This window comes from Chiloscyllium punctatum, chromosome 28, assembly GCF_047496795.1.
Source record: "Chiloscyllium punctatum isolate Juve2018m chromosome 28, sChiPun1.3, whole genome shotgun sequence".
Taxonomy (NCBI): Eukaryota; Metazoa; Chordata; class Chondrichthyes; order Orectolobiformes; family Hemiscylliidae; genus Chiloscyllium; species Chiloscyllium punctatum.
In genome coordinates, this window is record NC_092766.1 from 1,277,941 (window position 1) to 1,296,390 (window position 18,450).

The 18,450-nt window shown below is 52.0% G+C and overlaps 1 protein-coding gene across 1 annotated transcript in view; it reads left to right on the forward strand.

The window, feature by feature from the left end:
* The first annotated feature begins 312 nt into the window (after positions 1–312).
* LOC140453871 (aminopeptidase Ey-like) overlaps positions 313–18,450 on the forward strand; it is a 56,422-nt gene continuing 38,284 nt past the window's right edge. The window contains exons 1-4 of the mRNA XM_072548731.1: positions 313–445; positions 1,142–1,691; positions 11,151–11,307; positions 16,090–16,197. Of these exons, the coding sequence (XP_072404832.1) occupies positions 313–445; positions 1,142–1,691; positions 11,151–11,307; positions 16,090–16,197 (948 nt within the window). The remainder of the gene's footprint in view (positions 446–1,141; positions 1,692–11,150; positions 11,308–16,089; positions 16,198–18,450) is intronic.

Here is an 18,450-nt window from a genome sequence, read left to right on the forward strand (position 1 = left end):
TGAGGGAGGGGGCTGTGTCGGAGGGTCAGTGCTGAGGGAATGGGCACTATCAGAGGGTCAGTGCTGAGGGAGTGGGTGCTGTCGGAGGGTCAGTGCTGAGGGAGCGGGCACTGTCGGAGGGTCAGCGCTGAGGGAGTGGGCACTGTTCGAGGGTCAACGCTGTGGGAGTGGGCACTGCTGATTGGAAGATGGGAAATTGTTGATGACAGTCAATACACCCTATCTCAGTCAGTGGGAGCCTGCTGTGCCCCCAACCTGCCTTGGGGTGCCCTACGTCACACTGCGTCATCGGCAGGATCAGGCGCTACAGAAATGCCTCTCCGCTGGCAGGAAGTGACCTCACGGTGGAAGGCAGGTCGTGTCAATGAGCTTGACGCCCAAAAGGATGGCCATTGTGATGCCACTGGCTCTCGTCCAACCGGGGTACTCCGAGGGGGTCACATGGGTGACCACTCCATTCTGACCTCACGGTGTAGAAGGTGGGTGTGGGTTTGGGGTGGGGAGGGGACGGGGGAGGGGAGGGAAGGATTCTCACCCACACACACACACACACACCCCCCTTGTAACCCCTCAGCCCCAGCCCCACCCCTGACCTTTCAGATGATGCCAACCAGCGATGTGACCCCTCAAGGATGTTGCCCAGCCAGAGGTCAGTGTATTGCCCTGTGGTGGGTGGGGGGGTAATGCCACGGTGAGGTGGGGATTGGGCAGTGAGGTAGGAATTGGCCCCTTGGGGCAACGTTGCCGTGCTTACCCCATTCACTCCGGGGTGAGATCAGGAGACGTAGTAACCACCCCCAAATGATGACAAGAACTCAGGGCCAGGCCGTTCAGCCCATGTTGTCTGTGCCGTCTCCCTGATCAGCTCCTCCCCTACTCCTCCAAGTTTGCCCTCAAACCCTTCACCTCGGCAAATCTTTCCCTCCCCTCTCCCCCCCACAAAATTGGACTGACTCTGGAATCGGTTCCCTCAACAATAATTCTCCTCTTCACCACACCCTCACCCCACACAATCCTTCACCCCCAAACTCGGTGACCCATCTTCATTTTCCCACACTGCGATCGGAACACCCCCCCTCCTCCGCTGCCCTCACCTTGCTGTTTAATTGCTCGCTTATCCCTTGCCGTCTCTTTCCCGCAGTCGCCGTGGAAACGCCTCGGATTCGAAAGGCCCAGTTGGCTTTCGGCCTAAGCGCCTGGGTCCTTCTGGGCCTGGCGGCCGTGAGCCAGGCCTCGCTTGGCGAGAGGACGTCGTGGGCCCCGCCGGCCCAGGTCGCGACCCCTACCCAGAAGCCCTGGCGGTCGGCCCGGCTGCCCAGAAGCCTGAGGCCTGTCAACTACGAGCTGGAGCTGTGGCCCTGGCTGTTCCGGGAGGGCTCTTCGGGCCTGTTTCTCTTCCACGGGAGGTCAACCGTCACTTTCCGGTGCCTGGAGGCCACCAACCTGGTCGTCATCTACAGCAAGATGCTGAACTACACCGAGCCGGTCAGGGTCAAATCTGGAGCAGACCGTTCTGAGGTGCCCGTAGCCAGGGTCTGGCAGGAGACAGCCAATGACTACCTGGTGCTGCTGCTCCGTACGCCTCTCCGCAAGGGCAGGGTCTACACCCTGCAGGCGGCCTACTGCGGCGAACTGACGGACGAGTTGGTGGGCCTGTACCGGGTCGAGTACACAGAAGCAGGCGTGACCAAGTAGGTCGGGCGAGGGCGAGGGAGGAGCGTGGTGTGGAAACAGGCCCACTGCTAACCCGCAGTGCCCACTCAGCTAGTTCCAAGTGCCTGTGTCTGGCCCGTATCCCTCCAAACCCTTCCCATCCATGTGCCCAATACCAATGTTTTTTTCAACTGTTGCTGTTGTCCGTGCCTCAACCACTTTCTCTGGCAGCCCATCCCAGCGTGGGCAGCCCGGTGGCTCAGTGGTTAGCATTGCTGCCTCACAGCGCCAGGGACCTGGGTTCGATTCCTTACCTCGGGTAACTGTCTGTGCGGTTGTTTGCACATTCTCCCCGTGACTGGTGCGGGTTTGCTCCGGTTTCCTCCCACAGTCCAAAGATGTGCAGGTTCGAGTGAACAGGCCATGCTAAATTGTCCGTAGTGTTAGATGCATTAGTCAGGGGGAATGGGTGTGGGTGGGTTACTCTTCAGTGGGTCAGTGTGGACGTGTTGGGCTGAAGGGCCTGTTTCCATACTGTAGGGAATCGAATTCAATTTAAACACACCACTCTCTGCGTGAAGACATTGCCTAACCCTAACCCTCAGGTCCTTCTTAAATCTTTTCCTTCTCATTTTAAGCCTATACCCTCTCGTTTTCAATTCTCCATTACTGGGGTAAAAGTCTATGTAGAGTCATAGTCAGAGTCATAGAGATGTACAGCACTAAAACAGACCCTTCAGTCCAACTCGTCCATGCTGACCCAGATACCCTAACCTAATCTAGTCCCATTTGCCATCACCTGGCCCACGTTCCCGCTAACCCCTTCCTATTCATGTCCCCATCCAGATGCCTTTTAAATGCTGTCATTGTACCAGCCTCCACCACTTCCTCTGGCAGCTCATTCCATACACGTACCACCCTCTGGGTGAAAAAGTTGCCCCTCAGGTCCCTTTCCCCTCTCACCCTAAACCTATGCCCCTCCATGTTTGGACTTGCTTACCCCGGGGAGGCTATTTACCCTATCCCTGGCCCCTCATGATTTTAGAAACCTCTATAAGGTCACCCCTCAGCCTCCGACGCTCCAGGGAAAACAGCCCTAGCCTATTTAATCTCTCCCGATAGCTCAAACCCTCCAACCCTGGCAACATCCTTGTGAATCTTTCCTGAACCCTTTCAAGTTTCACAATATCTTTCCAATAGGAAGGAGACCAGAATTGCATGCCATATTCCAACAGTGGCCTCACCAATGTCCTGTACAGCCGCAACATGACCTCCCAACTCCTGTACTCAATACTCTGACCAATAAAGGAAAGCATACCAAACGCCTTCTTCACTATCCTATCGACCTGCGACTCCACTTTCAAGGAGCTATGAACCTGCACTCCAAGGTCTCTCTGTTCAGCAACACTCCCCAGGACTTGCCAGAAAGTGTATAAGTCCTGCCCTGATTTGCCTTTCCAAAACATCTCACATTTATCGAAATTAACCTCCATCTGCCACTCTTTGGCCCATTGGCCCATCTGGTAAAGATCCTGTTGTAATCTGAGGTAACCTTCTTCGCTGTCCACTATGCCTCCGATTTTGGTGTCATCAGCAAACTTACTAACTATAATGTCTATGATCACATCCAAATCATTTATATAAATGATGAAAAGTAGAGGGCTCAGCACCGATCCTTGTGGCCTTCCACTGGTCACAGGCCTCCAGTCTGAAAAACAACCCTCCACCACCACCCTCTGTCTTCTACCTTTGAGCCAGTTCTGTATCCAAATGGTTAGTTCTCCCTGTATTCCATGAGATCTAACCTTGCTAACCAGTCTCCCACGGGGAACCTTGTCGAACGCCTTACTGAAGTCCAGATAGATCACATCAACCGCTCTACCCTCATCAATCCTCTTCGTTACTTCTTCAAAAAACTCAATCAAGCCCGTGAGACACCATTTCCTGCGCACACAACTGAAGGCAACTTTACTTAAGGTGGATTTGCATTCATAATCCCTAGGCCCCTCATGATTTTATACACCTCAGTAAGGTCACCCCTTACATTACAAGGAATAAAGTTCTATCCTGGCCAACCTACTAGCACTGGCAACATCCTCGTAAATCTTCTCCACACACTTTCCATTTTAACGATGTCTTTCCAATGACAGGGTGACCGAGACTGTACACAATACTCCCAAGTGCGGTCTGACCAATGAGTTATACAAATAAGTCTCCCCGTGTCTGCGTGGGTTTCCTCCGGGTGCTCTGGTTTCCTCCCACAGTCCAAAGATGTGCAGGTTAGGTGAATTGGCCACGCTAAATTGCCCGTAGTGTTAGGTAAAGGGGTAAATGTAGGGGTATGGGTGGTTTGCGCTTCGGAGGGTAGGTGTGGACTTGTTGGGCCGAAGGGCCTGTTTCCACACTGTAATGTAAGCTAATCTAAATGTCAAGGAATGTCTCAACTCCTCAATGCCTCAACCGATGAAGGTCAGGATGCTAAATGCTTTCTTCACTGCTCTGTCTACCTGTGACACCACTTTTAAAGAACTCTGTCCTTGTTATCCTAGGTCGCTCTGTTCTACAATACCCCTCAGGACCTTACCATGTACTGGATAAATCCCAACTTGTTTGGACTTTCTAATGTCAGGCTTACCTGTGTTGAATTGCCAATCCCCTTGTTCCCTCAGCCCAACCATTGGCTGGTGGCGAAATCCAGTGGGTCAAATGTACCCCCCACCCCCCCCCCCCCAACAACTTCACAGTTTAACCCAATATTCTACCCCCCCTCCCCACTCGCAGAGGAGATTGCAGAATGTGTAAAATCGCAATGAGGTCACTAGAAGTGGCACACTTCAAAAGCAATCCCTTACACGCCCCCCCCCCTTTAGTGGGGCAAAACGTCATTTTCAAACACACCCTTGGCGGTGTGGAGTCAGGACACCGACTCGACACTGGTTCACCACGCTACCAGAAGGACGTGGAAGATTTGGAGACAGGGCGGGGAGAAGGTTCCCCAGGACTGGCCTGGTCTCAAGTGATGTTGGCAATGAGGAACGGTTGAAGCGACCAAAATTCTTTCCCCTGGGAAACTGACGGCTGAAGAGAGACCTGACAGAGCTCGCCAAATAATGAGGCACAGATACTCAGAGGCTGTTTTCCCAGGGTTGAAGTTTCAGAGGGCACAACAGGGCACGGGTCAAAGTGAGAAGGGGAATGTTTAAGGGAGATGTGCGAGGGATGTTTTTCATGCAGACACGTATGAGAAGTCTGGAACACACTGCCAAATGGTGGAAGCAGGCATGTTAGGGACATTTAAGAGACATCGAGATGGTGACATGAATAGGCAGAGAAGGGAGGGACACACATCGAATAAGGGCAGAAGGTTGTTTTTTTTTCAAAATTTAGTGAGGCCACAATGATTGGCACAGGCTTGAAGGGCCGAAGGGCCTGTTCCTGTGCTGGACTTCTGTTTTGTTCTTGGTCACCCAATAACTTCACGTTTCCCATAACCAATCCACCCTAACCTGTACACCCCTGGGCACTACGGGACAATTTAGCATGGCCAATCCACCCTAAACTGCATATCCCTGGGCACTGTGGGACAATTTAACATGGCAGGTCAGGCAGCATCCAAGGAACAGGAGAATCGACGTTTCAGGCATCAGCCCTTCTTCAGACTGATGCCCGAAACGTCGATTCTCCTGCTCCTTGGATGCTGCCTGACCTGCTGTGCTTTTCCAGCAACACATTTTCAGCTCTGATCTCCAGCATCTGCAGTCCTTACTTTCTCCTCGACAATTTATTTAACATGGCCAATCCACTCTAACCCGCACGTCCCTGGGCACTATGGGACAAATTAGCATGGCCAATCCACCCTAACCTGTACATCCCTGGCCACTATGGGACAATTTAGCATGGCCAATCCACTCTAACCTGCACGTCCCTGGGCACTATGGGACAATTTAGCATGGCCAATCCACCCTAACCTGCACATCCCTGGGCACGATGGGACAATTTATCATGGCCAATCCACTCTAACCTACACATCCCTGGACACTATGGGACAATTTAGCATGGCCAATCCACCCTAACCAGCACATCCCTGGGCACTATGGGACAACTTAGCATGGCCACTTGACCCTAACCTACACATCCCTGGGCACTATGGGACAATTTAGCATGGCCAACCCACCCTAAACTGCACATCCCTGGACACTATGGGACAATTTAGCATGGCCAATCCACCCTAACCTGCACAACCCTGGGTACTATTGGACAATTTAGCATGGCCAATGCACCGTAACCTGCACATCCCTGGGCACTATGGAACAATTTAGCATGGCCAATCCACCCTTACCTGCACATCCCTGGGCGCTATGGAACAATTTAGCATGGCCAATCCACCCTAACCTGCACATCCCTGGGAACTATGGGACAATTTAGCACGGCCAATCCACCCTAACCTGCACATCCCTGGGCACTATGGGACACTTTGCATGGCCAATTGACCCTAACCTACACATCCCTGGACACTATGGGACAATTTAGCATGGCCAATCCACCCGAACCAGCACATCCCTGGGAACTATGGGACAATTTAGCATGGCCAATGCACCCTAACCTGCACATCCCTGGACACGATGGAACAATTTAGCATGGCCAATCCACCCTTACCTGCACATCCCTGGGCACTATGGAACAATTTAGCATGGCCAATCCACCCTAACCTGCACATACCTCGGAACTATGGGACAATTTAGCACGGCCAATCCACCCTAACCTGCACATCCCTGGACACTATGGGACAATTTAGCATGGCCAATCCACCCGAACCAGCACATCCCTGGACACTATGAGACAATTTAGCATCGCCAATCCACCCTAACCTGCACAACCCTGGGCACTATTGGACAATTTAGCATGGCCAATCCATCCTAACCTGCACATCCCTGGGCACTATTGGACAATTTAGCATGGCCAATCCATCCTAACCTGCACATCCCTGGGCACGATGGGACAATGTAGCATGGCCGATCCACCCTAACCTGCACATCCCTGGACACTACGGGACAATTTATCATGGCCAATCCACCCTAACCTGTACATCCCTGGGCACTATGGGACAATGTAGCATGGCCAATCCACCCTAACCTACACATCCCTGGGCACTATGGGACAATTTAGCATGGCCAATCCACCCTAACCTGCACATCCCGGGCACTACAGGGACAATTTAGCATGGCCAATCCACCCTAACCTACACATCCCTGGGCACTATGGGACAATTTAGCATGGCCTATCCACCCTAACCTACACATCCCTGGGCACTATGGGACAATTTAGCATGGCCTATCCACCCTAACCTGCACATCTCTGGGCACTACGGGACAGTTTAGCATGGCCAATCCACCCTAACCTGCACATCCCTGGGCACGATGGGACAGTTTAGCATGGCCTATCCACACTAACCTGCACATCCCTGGGCACTACGGGACAGTTTAGCTTGGCCAATCCACCCTAATCTGCACATCCCTGGGCACTACAGGGACAATTTAGCATGGCCAATCCACCCTAACCTGCACATCCCTGGGCACTATGGGACAATTTAGCATGGCCAATTGACCCTAACCTGCACATCCCTGGGCACTATGGGACAATTTAGCATGGCCAATTGACCCTAACCTACACATCCCTGGACACTATGGGACAATTTAGCATGGCCAATCCATCCTAACCTGCACATCCCTGGGCACTACGGGACTATTTATCATGGCCAATCCACCCTAACCTGTACATCCCTGGGCACTATGGGACAATTTAACATGGCCAATCCACCCTAACCTGCACATCCCTGGGCACTACAGGGACAATTTAGTATGGCCAATCCACCCTAATCTGCACATCCCTGGGCACTATGGGACAATTTAGCATGGCCAATCCACCCTAACCTACACATCCCTGGGCACTACAGGGACAATTTAGCATGGCCAATCCACCCTAACCTACACATCCCTGGGCACTACAGGGACAATTTAGCATGGCCAATTCACCCTAACCTACACACCATTGAACTGCAGGAGGAAACTGGAGCACCCACAGGAAACCCACATCCACACAAGCGGAGAACGTCAACACAGAGAGTCGCCCAATGCTGGAATCGAACTGTCAGGTGGCCATGTCAACCACTGAGCCTCTGTATCACCGTAGAGGTGTACTTCATGGAAATAGACCCTTCGGCCTAACTCATCCATGCCAACCCAGATATCCTAACCGAATCTACTCACATTTGCCAGCACGTGGCCCAGGTCCCCAATAAACCCTTCCTATTCATATACCCATCTAGATTTCTTTTAAATGTTGTCATTGTACCAGCCTCCATCACTTCCTCTGGCAGCTCATTCCATACACGTACCACCCTCTGTGTGAAAACGTTACACCTCAGGTCCATTTTAAATCTTTCCCTTCTCACCCTAAACCTATGCCCCTCTAGTTCTGGACTCCCCCACCCCAGGGTAAAGACCTTGCCTATTTACCCTATCCATGCCCCTCATGATTTTATAAACCTTTATAAGGTCACCCCCTCAGCCTCCGATGCTCCAGGGAAAAACAGCTCCAGCCTGTTCAGCCTCTCCCTGTAGCTCAAACCCTCCAACCCTGGCAACATCCTTGTAAATCTTTTATTTCAACACTCGCTCAGACACACACATCAAAGAATGATGAGAATTATCTCCGTTCAGCCTCACTCATTCGTTACACGGGATTGAACTGATTCTTAAATACTTTATAACTTTTTCTCCCAAGTTCTTAACTGTTCTCAGCTTGGCCGCATTCCCGATAAAGTATCAGTGATCCCATTATTTTCCTTCCAGCCATCATGTGGCTGTGGTTAAATTGGTAAACTCCACTGGCACAACTTTGTGGTCCGAGTTCTACAAAAGCCAGCAGACCCGTCAATGTTTGCTCTGTCCTTTTCTTGCCTGTGGCGGTACTGTCCCTACCTGTGGACCAGGTGACCTAGGTCAGCCTGAGACCACAGGAGCAGAGGTTGATCACTTAACCCTGGTGTGCCATTTCAGTGGCTGATCTGATCCAGCCTCGACTCCTGCCTTTTCCTCCCAATTACCTTCCTGACTGAACATCCATCTCAGCCTCGAATATCCTCACTGACCCAGCCGTCTGATTAGATTAGATTCCCTCCAGTGTGGAAACAGGCCCTTCGGCCCAACAAGCCCACACCGACCATCGGAAGAGTAACCCACCCAGACCCATTTCCCTCTGACTAATGTACTTAACACTATGGGACAATTTAGCATGGCCAATCCACCCTAACCTGTACATCCCTGGGGCACTATGGGACAATTTAGCATGGCCAATCCACCCTAACCTGCACATCCCTGGACACTATGGGACAATTTAGCATGGCCAATCCACCCTAACCTGCACATCCCTGGGCACTATGGGACAATTTAGCATGGCCAATCCACCCTAACCTGCACATCCCTGGGCACTATGGGACAATTTAGCATGGCCAATCCACCCTAACCTGCACATCCCTGGGCACTATGGGACAGTTTAGCATGGTCAATCCACCCTAACCTGTACATCCCTGGGCACTATGGGACAATTTAGCACGGCCAATCCACCCTAACCTGCACATCCCTGGGCGCTATGGGACAATTTAGCATGGCCAATCCAGCCTAACCTGCACATCCCTGGGCACTATGGGACAATTTAGCATGGCCAATCCACCCTAACCTGCACATCCCTGGGCACTATGGGACAATTTAGCATGGCCAATCCAGCCTAACCTGCACATCCCTGGACACTATGGGACAATTTAGCATGGCCAATCCAGCCTAACCTGCACATCCCTGGGCACTATGGGACAATTTAGCATGGCCAATCCAGCCTAACCTGCACATCCCTGGGCACTACGGGACAATTTAGCATGGCCGTTATTCTGAGATGACACCTCCCCCCCCCCCCCCACCCCACCTCCCGGGTCCTTGAATCTCCCACACACAATGGGGAGACAACTTCTCCATATCTCCCTTCCTGCTGAGTGAAAAATTGCACTTCATCTGACGCTACGTTACTCTCTGTTGTTCTCTCCTCTCTCTTCACATTTTCACATCTCCCCTTACCCCTTCTGGTTAGCTCAAAGCCATCCCGATCTGTACAATTCCTTCATCCATGTTCCTTTTTTTAAAATGTTCGCTCCCTCAGCCACTGCTTCAGGGTACATATGGTACACCTCTGAGCCCTGGTGACGGATTTTGTTGAACCAGTCCCTGGGAATGATGGAAAACTGCCGGGAATTTGCCCCCTGTGTCTGTTCTGTCTCCTTAGCCTCAAATTGGACTTCCTGGGATTATGGGTAAAACTAGGATGTTCACTCCCATGAAATTGTTCCTCAGGAGAGCGAGAGAATGTTGTGAGAGTGTGTGAGAGAGAGACCGAAGGAGTGTGAGAGTGTCTGTGTGTGAGTGAATGTGAGCGTGTCTATGTGTGAATGTGTGTATGTGTGTGTGTCTGTGTCTGTGTGCGTGTGTGTGTGTGTATGTGTGTGTGAGAGAGAGAGAGCGTGCTAGAGTGAGTGTGTGTGTGAGAAAGTGTGTGTGTGTGCGTGGGAGAGTGTGTGGGTGAGTGAGAGTGTGTCTATGTGCCTGTGTGTGAGTGTGAGTGAGAGAGTGTGTGTGTGAAAGAGAGTGAGTGTGTGAGGTGTGTGCAAGAGAGTGAGAGTGTTTGTGTGTGCCTGAATGTGAGTGTGTGTGTGTGACTGAGAATGTGTGTGTGCGCGAGTGACAATGTGTGTGTGTGTGTTTGAGAGAGAGAGTGTCTGTATGGGAGAGTGCATGTGTGAATGAGAGAGAGTGTGTGTGTGTGTGTGCGCATCTGTGTGTGAGAGTGTGTGTGTGTGAGTGAGAGTGTGTGTGTGAGTGTGAGAGTGTGTGACCTGTTAATGAATGTCCGGCCTGTGGTGTGGTGCTGATGTGTTCGTGATCCATAACCCTGGGCCTGCGCTCTGGGTTCGAATCCCGTGACAGCCTCTGGTGGAATTTAAATTCCATGAATCGAATCCAGAATCAGGAGCTCGTCCTGGGGATGGTGACCATGACGACAGTCACCAATTGTGATTAAAACAACCACATCAGTTGGGGAGGTGTCATAGGGGAAGGGAATTAATTGTGTTTACCTGGTCTGGGCCTACAAGTAACTCCAGCCCCCACACAGCAATGGGGCTAAGTGTGACTAAGCTCAGCTCGAATCAGAGGCTAGGGTGGAGGTTTTGGTTTGGGGAGGGGGGTGTGTGTCAGTGCAGTGGGGAGCAAACCCACCCCACCCCCCAACCCAACCGCGGCTGGTGGGCCGCGGGAGCCGTCGCGATGTCTGTCGCTCGCCCTGTCTGGGAGATTCTCTGGAATCTCGCTGGTGTTTCTCTCTGTGTGTGGCCTTGCGTCGCCCATGGCGACGGAACGCCGTCCCCACTCTACCCTTCTTCCGGAATGTTCCAGGTTGCTCGCCGTGACCATGATGCAGCCGACGGACGCCCGGAGGGTGTTCCCGTGTTTCGACGAGCCGGCGCTGAAGGCGACCTTCGACCTGACAGTGATCCACCGGCCCGACCAATCGGCCATCTCCAACATGCCCATCAAGAGTAAGTCAATGGGAGCTGCTTCCTGTCGCTGAATTCGAATCCCTCCCCACACCCCCCCTCAACCCTTCTGACCTTCGACTTTTGACTTTTGACCGGTTTCGCCCAACCCCCAGTCCCTGTGGGGTCATCCCCCCTCTGCCCCCTGGAGGGGTAGGGGGAATCTTAATTATGGGGGCTGGCACTGATGGTGGACGATGGGGGCTCCTTGTCAGAGTCATGTGACCCTGAAGATGGAGGAGGAGAGTTAGGCCGTCCAAAACCGGGTGGTCACAGTCTATTGGGCGGCACGGTGACACAGTGGTTAGCATTGCTGCCTCACAGCGCCAGAGACCCGGGTTCAATTCCTGCCTCAGGCGACTGACTGTGTGGAGTTTGCACGTTCTCCCCGTGTCTGCGTGGGTTTCCTCCGGGTGCTCCGGTTTCCTCCCACAGTCCAAAGATGTGCAGGTCAGGTGAATTGGCCATGCTAAATTGTCCATAGTGTTAGGTAAAGGGGTAAATGTAGGGGTATGGGTGGGTTGCACTTCAGTGGGTCGGTGTGGACTTGTTGGGCCGAAGGGCCTGTTTCCACACTGTAATGTAATGTAATCTAATATGGGGATGAGCTGGGCAGAAATGCTTTGGCCCAGAGAGTAGGGGAGCTTACGGAATTCTCTGCCACAGACAAGCGTTCGGGACCGGAATGTTTTCAAGACGAAGTTGGATAGAGGCATCAGGGCTGAAGGGATCAAAGCAGGGACTGAGTCAGACAATCAGCTGTGATTCCAGTGAATGGGACAGCAGCCTGGAAGGGCTGAGTGGCCTGCTCCAGCTCCTACTTTCGACGTTTCGATTCTTCATCGACGTCAGCAGCAAAAACATAATCCCCCCCCGCCCACTCCAACTCTCCACGTGTATATTCCCAGTTTCCAACACAAAATGTACGTCCTCCAAAGGAGAAAGAGATAAACTAAAAATTGTTCCCCCCAAGAGACTCAATGTGTCTTGGATATTTCCCGCCTGCTCCCCTCCAAAATTCAGCGTTCGAAGATCCAAGTGAGGTGGGGGAATGGGGGATGGGTTTGGGAGGTGGAGGAGAGTGGGTCTCGCGATGCCCCCTCAGCTGGTCATTCAAAATGGCAAAGGTGGGGGGGCTGCATTTACAGTGTCATGTGACCCTGAAGATACGGGAGGAGGATTAGGCCATTTGGCTCATCAGGTCAGCACCGTCATTCAAAGAGCCACAGAAACAGGCCCTTCGGCCCAACCCGTCCATGCCGACCCAGATATCCCAACCTAATCTCGTCCCATTTACCAGCACCTGGCCCACACCCCTCTAAACCCTTCCTATTCACGTCCCCATCCAGATGACTTTTAAATGTTGCAATTGTACCAGCCTCCACCACTTCCTCTGGCAGCTCATTCCATACACGTACCACCCTCTGGGTGAAAAAGTTGCCCCTCAGGTCCCTTTCCCCTCTCACCCTAAAACTATGCCCCTCTCGTTCTGGACTCCCCCACCCCAGGAAAAAGACCTTGCCTATTTACCCTATCCATGCCCCTCATGATTTTATAAACCTCTATAAGGTCACCCCCTCAGCCTCCGACGCTCCAGGGAAAACAGCCCCAGCCTGTTCAGCCTCTCCCTATAGCTCAAACCCTCTAGTCTTGATGACATCCTGGTTTCTCAATCTCATTTTCCTGCCTTCTCCCCCTCACCTTGTTACCCTTACCAATCAGGAACCTGTTTATCTCTGTGTTAAAGACACTTACAATGACTTGGCCTCGACAGTGCTCTGGGGCAATGAGATCCACAGATGCACCACCCTGTGGCTGAAGAAAGTTCTGAAGGAGCGTCCCTTCCCACTGAGGCTTCAGCCCCGGGTCCTGGTCTCTTCTACTGGTCTTCTCCACCTCCACTCTATCCTCAGTAAGTTTCAATCAGGTCCCCCACCCCACAGTGGCTCAGTGGTTAGCACCGCTGCCTCACGGCGCCAGGTTCGATTCCAGCCTCGGGATAAATGTCTGTGTGGAGTTTGCACATTCTCCCTGTGTCTGCGTAGGTTTCCTCCGGGTGCTCCGGTTTCCTCCCACAATCCAAAAATGTACAGGTTAGGGTGGATTGGCCATGCTAAATTGTCCCGTAGTGCCCAGGGATGTGCAGGTTAGGGTGGATTGGCCATGCTAAATTGTCCCATAGTGCCCAGGGATGTACAGGTTAGGGTGGATTGGCCATGCTAAATTGTCCCATAGTGCCCAGGGATGTGCAGGTTAGGGTGGATTGGCCATGCTAAATTGTCCCATAGTGCCCAGGGATGTGCAGGTTAGGGTGGATTGGCCATGCTAAATTGTCCCATAGTGCCCAGGGATGTGCAGGTTAGGGTGGATTGGCTATGCTAAATTGTCCCATAGTGTCCAGGGATGTGCAGGTTAGGGTGGATTGGCTATGCTAAATTGTCCCATGGTGCCCAGGGATGTGCAGGTTAGGGTGGGTTGGCCATGCTAAATTGTCCCATGGTGCCCAGGGATGTGCAGGTTAGGGTGGATTGGCTATGCTAAATTGTCCCATAGTGTCCAGGGATGTGCAGGTTAGGGTGGATTGGCCGTGCTAAATTGTCCAATAGTGCCCAGGGTTGTGCAGGTTAGGGTGGATTGGCCATGCTAAATTGTCCCATAGTGTCCAGGGATGTGTAGGTTAGGGTGGATTGGTCATGCTAAATTGTCCCATAGTGCCCAGGGATGTGCAGGTTAGGGTGGATTGGCCGTGCTAAATTGTCCAATAGTGCCCAGGGATGTGCAGGTTAGGGTGGATTGGCCATGCTAAATTGTCCAATAGTGCCCAGGGTTGTGCAGGTAAGGGTGGATTGGCCATGCTAAATTGTCCCATGGTGCCCAGGGATGTGCAGGTTAGGGTGGATTGGCCATGCTAAATTGTCCCATGGTGCCCAGGGATGTGCAGGTTAGGGTGGATTGGCCATCCCATAGTGTCCAGGGATGTGTAGGTTAGGGTGGATTGGTCATGCTAAATTGTCCCATAGTGTCCAGGGATATGCAGGTTAGGGTGGATTGGCCATGCTAAATTGACACTCTGGGATGGCCAATCCACCCTAACCTGCATGTCTTTGGACTGTGGGAGGAAACTGGAGCACCCGGAGGAAACCCACACAGACACGGGGAGAATGTGTAAACTCCACACAGGCAGCCGTCCCGAGGCTGGGATCGATCCCGGGTCCCTGGTGCTGTGAGGCAGCAGTGCTAACGACTGAGCCACCGTGCCGCCCTAACTGATTGCCACACTTGACGGATTGATTTTCACCCTCGCGCAATGCCTCCTGCTGGTCACAAGGACCGATGGTGAAAGATGGCAGGGTAGCAAAAAGGATCAGAAGGGGGAGCATCCTGGAATTGTGGGAATGGTGGACGCCCATCGGCCCGATAAGGCTGCACCAGCATTCCGAGTGAATCCCACAGGCTGACCACTCACTGAGTAAGGAAATGGTTTCTCACCTCACTCCTACCCCATATCTTGAGACTGCTCCCCCCATCACCTAATCTGGGGGATTTATTCCGTCCGGCCCTGTTACACGTTGCAATCAGAACCTATCTCGGCGAGTTGCTGCAGTGGGTCTTGTGGATGGTACACCCTGCTGTGACTGAGTGTCTGGGGGAGGGAGGGAGGGTGTGTTTGTGGGTGTGGTGCCAATCAAGCTTTCTCCCTGGGCTGTGTCGAGTTTCTCGAGTGTTGTCGGAGCTGCCCCCGATCTGGGTGAGTGGGGAGTATTCCCCTCACCCTCCTGACTTGTGCCTTGTTAATAGAGGGATAGGCTTTGTGGTGGGGGGGGGGGAAGTCAGGAGGGGAGTTATTCAGGATTCCCAGCCTCTGACCTGTTCTTGGAGCCGCTGTGTTTATATGGGGCTGGGTCCAGTTCAGTTTCTGGCCAATGGGAACCTCCAGGATATTGATAGTGGCGGGGGCGGATTCAGTGATGGTAACACCGTTGAACGTCAAGGAGGTGATGGTTAGATTCTCTCTCACTGGGAACCCCCAGGATATTGATAGTGGAGGGATTCAGTGATGGTAACACCATTGAACATCAAGGGGGCAATGGTTAGATTCTCTCTCAATGGGAACCCCCAGGATGTTGATAGTGGGTGGGGGGGGATTCAGTGATGGTAACACCATTGAACATCAAGGGGGCAATGGTTAGATTCTCTCTCAATGGGAACCCCCAGGATGTTGATAGTGGGGGGGGGGGATTCAGTGATGGTAACACCATTGAACATCAAGGGGGCGATGGTTAGATTCTCTTTCAATGGGAACCCCCAGGATGTTGATAGTGGGGGGGGGGGGGATTCAGTGATGGTAACACCATTGAACATCAAGGGGGTGATGGTTAGATTCTCTCTCAATGGGAACCCCCAGGATGTTGATAGTGGGGGCGATTCAGTGATGGTAACACCATTGAACATCAAGGGGGCGATGGTCATTGCCTGGCATTTGTGTGCCACCAATGTTACTTGCCACTTGCCAGCCCACACCAGGATCTTGCCCGGATCTCGGTGTGTTTGGAGATGGTCTGCAAAGCATCTGTGCCATTATTGTGAAGGGCGATGCCATCTCAGTTAAGCCCACCCTTCACATGCTCATAACCGCCTCACCTCACCGGTGATTGTGTATCATTAATGTCAGACTCTGCTGGTCTTTCCCCCTCTGTCACTCCCCATGCCTCCCCCCCTCATCACCTTGCTAACGCACAAATACACTTCACTAATTGTGTCTGGCTACAGGAGTCTCAGCGTTATGGATCCACGGCCAGGAATGGACTGTGACAATTTTCGAGCGTACCTTAAAGATGTCCACATACCTCCTGGCCTTAGTGGTTTCCGAGTTCCGATTTATCGAAGAGACATATCATGGAGTACAGGTAATCATTGACTAGCCAGCCACACTGATCCTATCGACCAGCCCAGTTATATTAGAGTACGCGTAGAGAAGGCAAAGCCATACTGATTAACTACGTCAAGAACCTTACACTGCTGGTAACCTGGTCGTATTGAGTTAACATGATACCACGAAAGATCTATTTCCTATCCTGGTAATGTTCATGCAAACTATATTTAGCAGACTGGGTAATGTGACACTCACCTGGTTATCCCATACTCATGGGGTGGCACGGTGGCTCAGCAGTTAGCACCACTGCCTCATGGGTTCAATTCCAGCCTCTGGCAACTGTCTGTCTGTGTGGAGTTTGCACATTCTCTCCCCGTGTCTGCGTGGGTTTCCTCCGGTTGCTCTGGTTTCCTCCCACTGTCAAAAGATGTGCAAGTTAGGATGGATTGGCCGTGTTAAATTATCCCATAGTGCCCAGGGATGTGCAGGTTAGGGTGGATTGGCCATGCAAAATTGTCCCATAGTGCCCAGGGATGTGCAGGTTAGGATGGATTGGCCATGCAAAATTGTCCCATAGTGCCCCAGGGATGTGCAGGTTAGGGTGGATTGGCCATGCTAAATTGTCCCATAGTGTCCAGGGATGTGCAGGTTAGGGTGGATTGGCCATGCTAAATTGTCCCATAGTGCCCAGGGATGTGCAGGTTAGGGTGGATTGGCCATGCTAAATTGTCCCATAGTGTCCAGGGATGTGCAGGTTAGGCTGGATTGGCCATGCTAAATTGTCCCATAGTGCCCAGGGATGTGCAGGTTAGGGTGGATTGGCCATGCTAAATTGTCCCATAGTGTCCAGGGATGTGCAGGTTAGGGTGGATTGGCCATGCTAAATTGTCCCATGGTGTCCAGGGATGTGCAGGTTAGGGTGGATTGGCCATGCTAAATTGTCCCATAGTGCCCAGGGATGTGCAGGTTAGGGTGGATTGGCCATGCTAAATTGTCCCATCGTGCCCAGGGATGTGCAGGTTAGGATGGATTGGCCATGCTAAATTGTCCCATAGTGCCCCAGGGATATGCAGGTTAGGGTGGATTGGCCATGCTAAATTGTCCCATAGTGCCCAGGGATGTGCAGGTTAGGATGGATTGGCCATGCTAAATTGTCCCATAGTGCCCCAGGGATGTGCAGGTTAGGGTGGATTGGCCATGCTAAATTGTCCCATAGTGTCCAGGGATGTGCAGGTTAGGGTGGATTGGCCATGCTAAATTGTCCCGTAGTGTCCAGGGATGTGCAGGTTAGGGTGGATTGGCCATACTAAATTGTCCCATAGTTCCCAGGGATGTGCAGGTTAGGGTGGATTGGCCATGCTAAATTGTCCCGTAGTGTCCAGGGATGTGCAGGTTAGGGTGGATTGGCCATACTAAATTGTCCCATAGTGTCCAGGGATGTGTAGGTTAGGGTGGATTGGCCCGTGCTAAATTGTCCCATAGTGCCCAGGGATGTGTAGGTTAGGGTGGATTGGCCATACTAAATTGTCCCATAGTGTCCAGGGATGTGTAGGTTAGGGTGGATTGGCCCGTGCTAAATTGTCCCATAGTGTCCAGGGATGTGTAGGTTAGGGTGGATTGGTCATGCTAAATTGTCCCATAGTGCCCAGGGATGTGTAGGTTAGGGTGGATTGGCCATGCTAAATTGTCCCATAGTGCCCAGGGATGTGTAGGTTAGGGTGGATTGGCCATGCTAAATTGTCCCATAGTGCCCAGGGATGTGCAGGTTAGGTGCATTAGTCAGAGGTGAATGTTGGATAAAATGGTAGGGGAATGGGTCTGGGTGGGTCACTCTTCGGAGGGTCGGTGTGGACCTGTTGGGCTGAAGGTTGTCGAGAATCTTTGATTCTAAACTATTCATTAATCTGGTAATGGGAAATAATTAGTTAACCGTTTCATGCCATATGAATCTCTCAACTAGACTGTTAATGTTATCTTAGAAACAAACACTAAATGTATTAATGAGCCCAAGTTAGCAGGTTAACCTGCCACATAACTCTGTCAACCTTAACTCGATAACCTTATTGGACGCTAAACCGGAAATGAAACACTGAATTGAGTAGCTGTTAGTGCAGGTCAATGAGTTAACCTGGTAATGTGACACTCAATATTGGTGGTGCTAACTTTACATATTAATCTGGTTAGGCCTGTCATCTTGTGTCCTCACCCCCAGACCGGGAGGCCCCAGGTTCAAGTCCCTCCTGCTTCAGTGGTGTGTAGTAACATCTCTGAACAGGTTTGTTAAAAA